Below are 9,037 nucleotides of genomic sequence, written 5' to 3' on the forward strand. Positions count from 1 at the left end.
GCAAGTGCGCACAGTCCGAATAGTTATACACACGATGCAGTTGGCACGCATTACGATATGATGCGCTCGCTTGCTTTTCAATCTTTCTTCTTTCTCTCTCTGTCTCTTCGTGCGCGTCGAGAGAGGCGCAGAAAAAGTCAGGTGCATGGCTCGACGTATCGCAATTAAATTGATTTCTTCGCGCGTCGACGATGATGTGTGTGCGCTGCTCGTCTTCTTTTGCGCGCCGAGCTTTGATTATATCCAAAGAAATTCGTGAAATTTGTGTTTGCTCAGCGATCGACGCGCGCATCGTATTCCAGGGATGCTCGCCGAGTAATTATTATCGCACATGTATGTAATGACGAGTGTACTGCGGGGGTATGAAGGAAGGTAGAATAAAAAATCCGGTTATGTATGTTTAAGAAAAAAACAATTACTTTTTTTTTTATTATTTTCTATATATCTCCTCGTCGTCATCATCATCACAATCATCATTTTCTTCCGTGACTTTTTTTTTTCGTTCGTTGCATGGTAAAATATAATTTTTGGTAAATATGCTTACAATGTAAGTTTTCATAATAATTCAATTCAATTTTACAATCGAATTGCGCGGCTGTCGTGCGGCCTACAATGTAATAATTATAAAAAAAAGATTATAGCAACATTAATATTATGATATCATACGCACGGATTGATTCATATAATAATAATTGGTCATGATGTCGATCATAATATTAGCGGTGCGCTACAACGATGAATTATTATAAAAATTCAAATGACGCATCTTTAAACTGTATAAATTATAAATTATTTATCCACACATTATAATACACAATAGTACAATAGTCTTTCTACACAGATGAAAAAAAGGCACAATGCGTAAATATGAAGTTCTTTCGTCGATCATCAAATTTTTCTACGATTGCGAATCATTTCGATTAAAAAACAAACAAACAAACAAACGAAAGATTTCGTGTCGCTACATTCTCAACGACTTAGTTTCTACACATCTTTGGTTCTCCTAGCCGCTATGAATTTCTCCTGCCGGATACAATGATCGTGAACAAAGTCAATATCGATAATTGGGAACAACGGTATAACGCACGCTCGTTTCATATAATACAACGAAAATTTTTTTTTCGCACGAGCTATAATCGAATACGTCGACACGCGTGTATTACTAATATTTATGGGGCGGGGACGGATACGGTCGCGATGTACGACGATTTTTTCAATCGGCGCGCGATACGTTACATATTCCACGTTATAAAATAATAATTGCAGCAACAAAGAGAGATTCAACAATAATAGAGAGAAAAAAGAACGATCGTTTCTCGAGACTTCTCTAGCACGAAATTATTCATACGTATACATATGAATATAAAGGGGTACACACAACGAGATATACACTGTGGACGGCTTTGGTTCGACAGACTATATTATGACACACGCACGGTATTTTTTTTTTTATTTTTTTCAATCATCATTAATTATTTCAATTAACCTTTTTTTTTCGTTTTCCAAAGTTTGCATCAGAAGAAAAAAAAATGATCGTCGCGACGCAATCACACGTATATAATAGAATTACCTAAATTAGGAGCTATGTACAATTCACTAATTAAATTATTTTTATTAAGAATATACAATTGATTAAACACGCACTCGATGGTGCAAGAATCGAGGTAGTCTTAATTCGCGGCGACGACGACGACGACGCGCGTGTCCCGATTAGATCGGGAGGGGCCGCCTGTGTCCGTGGCCAAGACTAGCATTAAACCATATTACTTCGAACGCATCTGTGGCTGCGTTTCTTTCGTTTTATTCATTATTTTTGTTTTTACTTTAAGTCAAGTCGAAAAAAGAGAAAAGTGTGTCATTTTGTTTGTGAAATTGCAAAAAAAAAGCAACGAGTAAAAACATCGTTACGGTGCAATTCATTTTTCTGCTCTTACTTTTATATAGATTTTAAAAATTAACTTGATCATTATATAATAATAATAATAATAATATATATAATATATATCTATACATAAATATGTACAATTATTAAGCGCGCGGGCGCGCGCGTTGATATCCGCATACGAGGATACGAGATAAAGAGAGAGAGAGGAGAGCTAATTAATCTTAATCAATCTAGGCACAAATAAAGGCCACGCGTTGCAATTGACATATATAAACTATATATACCGTATACATGCGCACGCGCGCGTGTGTGTGTGCGTTGTGTTGTGTTTCTCGTCTCAATTTCTCACACAGCGAGTGAGAGGCGACGACGGCACGGGAGAAATCGCCGCCGAGGGGGGCGGGGTGGGAGGGAGCTGCCGATTCGGTTTTCAAGCGAATCGTATAGCGGCGGAGCTCTCTAGGCGTCGATCGTCGAGCCGACGCAGCTCCGGCTCTCGAGCTCGTCATCGCCATCATCATCGCCTCCCGCGGCGACCCAACAACCCCACAACAACGGGGGGCTCCACGCGCGATGTGTGTCTCCGGAGAGATTCTCCCGCAATGATCTCGCGAGAGACGACGACTACTACCTTGGTCGCTTGAAGCGATTATTTCTATTGTTACGGTTACGATTGTTCGATTCGTTGTCGTCGTCGTCGATGTCGCTACTGTCTTGGGCCGGCAACCTCACCAAGGGCCGCTCCTAGTATCGAACCTGCGACTGTTGCTGTTGCTCCTGCTGTTGCTGCTGGCTTCCCGATGGTCCTGCCGCTGCTGCTACCGCTGCCGCCTCGGCCAAGCCACTACTACTGGTACTGGGCATGTTTGCGTCGATGTTTACCCGACCTTGACGATCGTCGCCGTCGTTGTTGTCGACTGCCTCGTGGCTGTTGCTGTTGTTGCTCTTGCCGTTGCTGCTGCTGCTGCTGCTGCTGCTGTTGCCGTTGTTCTTTCTCCTGGGCGGCTCCTGGGGCTGGAGCGGCACGAGCGGCTGGGGCGGTGCCTGCATCGCCTCGTAATCGAGCTGCGGCGCCGATGGGTGCTGGCTCTCGCGGTGGCGGCGCAGATCCACCTTGCGCTGGAACGCCTTGTCGCACAGGGTGCACTGGAAGGGCTTGTAGCCCGTGTGCTTGCGCATGTGGGTGATGAGGTTGCTGGACTGGGAGAAGGCCTTCTGGCACACCACGCAGACGTGTGGCTTTTCACCTGTTTAGAGAGAACAAGACAAAAAAAGGGAAAAAAAAACATTTAGAACGGTGACACAGATTGTAACGAATTTTCATAGGCGGGGCACAAGGGGACAATGAGATTTTTCGAATTATATAATCAAAATACCAGAATCATTATAATCGAAATACCGAAAAATCATTGGAGCGTGCGTCCGATCATAATTCTCGCTAACGAAGCAACTCATAATACAATAATGATCGATGATCCATGATTTTACGTCCGCTTATTAATAAGCGATTGCACTCGGAGACGAGAAGAAAAGAATTCCCGAAAGCCTAAACTACTAGTCTTGTACTCTCGCATTAGTATGCGCATACATCTATCTATCCTCAATATAAACCCGAGTTTGTGTGTGCCGTGTATAATTTGGCTTATCCAAGTGCAGTACATGCAGTAGAAAGGGGAGAGAGAGAGAGAGAAAAAAAGTTTTCCGCATATATATGAGGAGAAAAAGAGAGCGACTAGGAGCAAAGGGTTATAAGCAGCTGCGCACACGAGGGAAAATCAATTTTTCGATTATGCATAAAAGAAGCTCGCTTAGTCGTATTCTCTAATAATTCCTATGCAGTGCGCGCGGGCGACCGATTGATTATTTATACAAATAGGCACATGCATCGTCGGCGCGAGGGCATTTTATTCCGTGTATGCGAAAAAAGGGGAAAAGTGTAAGTGCAACGGGAACCCTTGCATATAGTTTTTTCTTCTTCTCTTATTATTTTTTTTTTGTTTTTGTTTCTGTCGTTGACAATTCGACGAGTTATAATTATATTCAACGATATCGAACGAACGAGACGATTCTCTCTCGAAAACCCGCGTAATCATCGTCGCGGCGCTGATTTTTGCAATCAATCGTACACAACGTATACACTTTTGCACTCGCTCCGCGTCTCTAACCTACTTATCGAAATCCATCCCAGCAACAGTAGTGTACAATCGCGCGCACAAACACACAAACGTACGTACGTAGAGTCGCATTTATTTATGCGGTAACGAGCCCGGTGAGTCGCGTTTTTTCCCGTGTTTACCTTCGGCATTATCTGGCATCGCTGCGCCTCGACGACGACGACAGGCGCAAGAATACGTGTATATGTATAATCGAGTGAAAACACCGATGCGGGCACAGCACGCGAGCTCGATGATTTTTTTTTTATATCGAAAAGCAAAAGAATAATAAAATGAAAAAATTCGCGGCTCGCGTCGTAAATTAACGTATCACTGCCTCCTCTATATACGATAGATAATTTTCGCGTAGAAGAAATAAATAAAAAAAAAAGGACGAGCGCAATCGCGTGGCATAATCCGAAACGGCGGTTAAGGGCTTGTGCGCCTCGAGTGTGTGCCATACTCGTAGTATATATAGCACACATTTCATACACCGTTGCGCACATGCACTCCTCGAATTTAATTAGTATCGCGCGTACGCACTCACATACACACACACATGCTGTTAGCCGTATATAACGGGTGCGCGCGACACACCGTAAGGCGGCACGTGCCCGACCGGAAGTGCTCCTTATAATACGCGCCGCACATCCCTTAAGCCCCCGCTCGAGCGCGCAAGCATTACTGCGCTGCGCGAGTTTCTTCCTTCTTCCTTTTTTTTTTTTATTCCACGTTGCATTATACCATTCTGCCCTACTCATCCTTCCGTTATGGTGAAAAAAAAGAAGAAGAAGAAGAAGAGAAACAGAAGAAGGAGGATTGAAGTGGAGACACGATAAATGGCACACACGCACACGATCGGTTCTCACGAGAATTGTTTTCGTCGCGATCTAATGCACGGTCAAATATTTGCTCGTGATTATTTCTCATATTCTTCCTTTCCCCTTTCTTTTTTTTTTTTTGTATTCGTCATGATTGATCGTGTGACAAATCGAGTGATATATACATATGTATCGTATCTACTTTTGTACGCGAATACCTCGAAGAAGAAGGTGGTAAAGTATAGCGCGTACAGTACCGACGGCTAGAGGCATTGAATTTTAATCAAGTCCGCGTGTAAATACATAGATAGATACGAGGCACGTCGTCAATTTTCCATTTCTCTCCTTCTCTCTCCTCGAATAAATGGCTATTTAATGTCGTCGGCATTGACAATGTAAACTTACCGAGTCGCGTTGATACGTACATATATGTAGTCAAATTGTATCGCCGTCACAAGCTCAGACCCCCCTTTCATACGGATAGTAGATAGTAGTATTAGAGAAGAGAGACGGTAAAACTTTGCATGCGATATTTGTACAAGACCGGTTATTAGACGCGGGTTGATTATCTTTTTTTCTCTCTCTCTCTCTCTCTTCTCTTTTTCGTCGGAATCGCGCGATAATAGCTACATTTTGCAGTTTTTCGGAAGTACATCGATGCACAAACGTATCGTCGACGTTTAATTTTTATCAATAATGCAGAGAGAAGAGAGAAAGAGTTTGGAAATAAACCCGCGACGCGAGAGAGAGAGAGAGAGAGACAAGTGCGCGCACACTCACCGGAGTAAAATGATAATTACCTTACTTTATACCTGTGCGCTTCACGCCTCGCGCTCGCGAAGAATCAATATTTATGCCTTGTGCAGCCAAGAGAAAGAGCCACGATATAATAATGTATTTACGCGAGGTAATATAAAAAAAAAAAAAAAAAAAAGAATTGGATCTCTTGTGCACGCGCGATCATAAATCTTTCAGGCTCCGTCGGAGCTCGTATACGTACAATTTTTCGAGGCTATGCGAAAATAAAAAAGTATATAGTGGCGGTAGAGGAAATAGTACGAAAAATAGCGTATAAGATAATTAGCCGAAAACAAAAACAAAAAAGCAACGATTTTCGATCAGTGCGCCGCGCGCAACAGCAGTGGAAATCCGAGCGCTCTATGAATAATCCATTACTAAACGTACCGAGGGGCGCGTAAATCGAGGGGGGGGGGGCGGCAATGAATAAATAATGGCTTAATTTTCGGTACACAAATGTATATTACTCACCGGTATGTATGTAGGTGTGCTTCTTCATGTCGCTCTTCTGGTGGAATCGCTTGCCGCAGAAGGTGCAGGGGTAGGGCCGCGTGTCCGAGTGTATCAGCAGATGCGTGCTGAGCGTGCTCGATCGCTTGAAGATTTTGCCGCATTCGGAGCACTGCAAGCAGAGAACAAAAAGAAAAAGGAAATTAGCATGTGTGACGATAGGAGAGTACTATTATTTGTTATATTATGTGTCGAGTGTGTGTATGCGTGGCGCCTGCCTCAGACAGAGAGACAATGCGCTAGACGTGCCGCCGCTGCACCGACAACGCGCTCGGACTTTTAAAACGTGGACCGGTATTATATGTCATGTTTTATATATATGTATGTTATACGGTGTGAATGTTTTGTTGTTGCTTACTTGTTTCTTGTTCGATACGTGTGATTGGGCAAGGACGAGTGGCCGGGCTACGTGTTGTGGTGCTTGTGGCTGCAGTTGCTGCAGTTGCTCGAGTGGAGCTCTCACCTGGAACACGCGCTCGTTGTTGACGAGCTGCGACCTGTGCTGGACGAGCTGCTGGCTGTTGCGCCTCTGGGCCAGCTGATGCTCGCCCTCGCCCTCGCTGCCCGAGCTACGTGGACGCGGTCTCTTGCTCTTTTGCTGTGCTTTTCGTTGTTGCTGCTGTGGCTGCTGCTGTGGCTGTTGTGGCTGTTGCTGTTGTTGCTGATGTTGATGATGATGCAGCTGGATGTGTTGCGGTTGATACGGTTGGGGATGATGATAGTGCTGCTGCTGCTGCTGATGATGACTGACGATCACGGAGGTCGAGACGGAGCTTCGGCCCTTGGACTTCTTGGCCTCGCGCTCGCACAGCGTGCCCGGCGACCAGATCTTGCCCTTGGTCGCTTTGCTGGCGGCGCTCTTGGCGGCTTTGCCGCCGGCCGAGTTGGCGACGACGACGCTCATCGAAGTCAGCTGGTTATTGCTATTATTGTTATTGTTGTTGTTGTTGTTCTCGCTGTTATCGTCGTTGTCCAAACGCGCGGGCGACTTGGTGCTGAGATTCAGCGGTCCCTCGGTACTGTCGTTGTGATCCACCAAGCTGCCGCTGCTGCTTCTGCCGCTCAGACTCAAGCCGCTCGTGCTACTGCGGCTGCTGGTGCTGCAAGCGCTGCTGCTCCCGTGGCGATGGTGGTGAGGGTGGTGGTGCGGAAGGTGCTTATCGGGGCTCGTCTCGTAGGCTGCTCGAGCCAGCTGGGCCTGGATCGCCTGGGCCATCACCGGGACGCCACCCACCAGTGGGGGCGAATTGCACGACGACTCGGGCGGACTCGAGGGTGCGCCGTAGGCCACCACCTGCTGGTGCTGCTGTTGCAGTCGCTGCTGATTGTACATCGCCGCTGCGGCGGTCGCGGCTGCGGCGGCCGCGGCCACCGCCTGGTGCTGCGTGTTCAGAAAGAAGCCGGCGTTCATGGCGTGACGCGCCCAAAAGTTCACCATGTCGTCGTAGGTCGTCGACTGGCTGGTGATGTACGGGGCGATTGTCGACGCTGAACAAAACAAAAAGATAAACAAAGCACGTGAATGGACCGTCAGCTGTTGTGGTTTTTTTTTTTAAATCACGGACGGATACGGCTACATACCTTCGGTGACCACCGGCTGTAGCTGTAGCTGTAGCTGCTGCTGCTGCTGTTGCTGCTGTTGCTGCTGCCGCAGCACTAGCTCGAAGGCGGAGACGCGCTCCTCGTGAGTCGGCGGATTGCTCCAGCCCAGAGCCGAAGTGGCAAGCAGCTTCGCCTGAGGAGAGATCGGCGGCGACAGCGAGCCGGGCGACATACTGCTGTCGAAGCCCATGGGGAACGGGATCGGCTGCTCGACAACTCGCTGCTGCTGCTGCTGCTGTTGCTGCTGTTGCGACTCCTTTTGGCCGGATCTCTGCCACTGATCCGTATTGTTGTTGTTGTTGTTACTTTCGTTGTTGTTATTGTTGTTGTTGTTGTTGTTGTTGCTGCTGACTTCTGTGCGAAATATTCCAAAATCATTGAAGCACGTGTCGATATTTAGCGCGAAATGATAAGCGAAAAAAAAAACGATAAAAATCTCGGCCTAGAACAGAGACGGAGAGAGACGGAGAGAGCACTCATGCGTATACACACATACGGCGCGCGGTGTATACTCGATTAATTAATGAAATTCTGCGTGCGTAAACGTGACTTATTAATGTCAAACAAATCAGCGCGACGCGGAATTTTCCCCCGAAATTCGCCTAGAAACACCGATCGTAACGCACACAAAAAAACACGCATTATCTCGCACGCGTCGTCTATCGAACACGCTGATTTTTCGAAACGTTCTTTTTTTCCTCCTTTGTTTTTTGTTTCTTCCTCTCTGTTTGGACAACCGCGCGCGCGCGCGCGAGAGAGCTATCTCTAATTCCGGGGGCCCACGAAGCCGCGTAAATAAATCCCGTCGCGCACGGTAATAAGTTAAATACAATCGTACGAATGCGGTAATCGGTATGTGTGAGTGTGCGTAGGCAAATATTTCGTCAAATATATATGTATGTGTTGTATTAATCATCGGCACCTGCTTCGTGAGTCGAGTCGGAGGAATCTCCGACTTCGGACTTTTTTCTGGAAAAACTCCGCCGCTGCATCGTCGTCGTCGTCGTCGTCGTCGTCGTCGTTGGCGCACTCAACACACATAAACGTGAAAATTGACACTCGCACACGCGGCGCACACGATACCACGCGACACACAGGTAAGAGATAACGACGCGTTAACACTGAGAGCGATTCATTCTCGGCGTCTTTATTTATTATTTACTGCCGTCGTCGTCGACGTCGTCGTCGATTTTATTTTTTGCTCCGAAGCTCCTCCCGCCGTATCCATACAACTACTACTACTAGTAGTGTACTGCCCGTCGTTCGCC

The 9,037-nt window shown here is 46.4% G+C and overlaps 1 protein-coding gene across 2 annotated transcripts; it reads right to left on the reverse strand.

The window, feature by feature from the left end:
- Positions 1-453: 453 nt before the first annotated feature.
- Positions 454-9,037, reverse strand: LOC106655424 (myb-like protein AA). Of its 2 annotated transcripts, none has more exons than XM_023463100.1 (5): positions 8,692-9,037; positions 7,749-8,120; positions 6,526-7,655; positions 6,129-6,279; positions 454-3,132 (listed from the first exon to the last, which is right to left on the reverse strand). In XM_023463100.1, exons 1-5 carry the CDS (start codon positions 8,759-8,761, stop codon positions 2,630-2,632), a joined length of 2,226 nt encoding a protein of 741 aa, XP_023318868.1. In that variant the 5' UTR covers positions 8,762-9,037; the 3' UTR covers positions 454-2,629. The 2 variants fall into 2 exon arrangements, with proteins under 2 accessions (XP_023318868.1, XP_014231291.1); XM_014375805.2 differs by having other exon boundaries at positions 7,749-8,123.

This window comes from Trichogramma pretiosum, unplaced genomic scaffold (genome assembly GCF_000599845.2).
Source record: "Trichogramma pretiosum strain Unisexual culture from Peru unplaced genomic scaffold, Tpre_2.0 scaffold101, whole genome shotgun sequence".
NCBI lineage: Eukaryota > Metazoa > Arthropoda > Insecta > Hymenoptera > Trichogrammatidae > Trichogramma > Trichogramma pretiosum.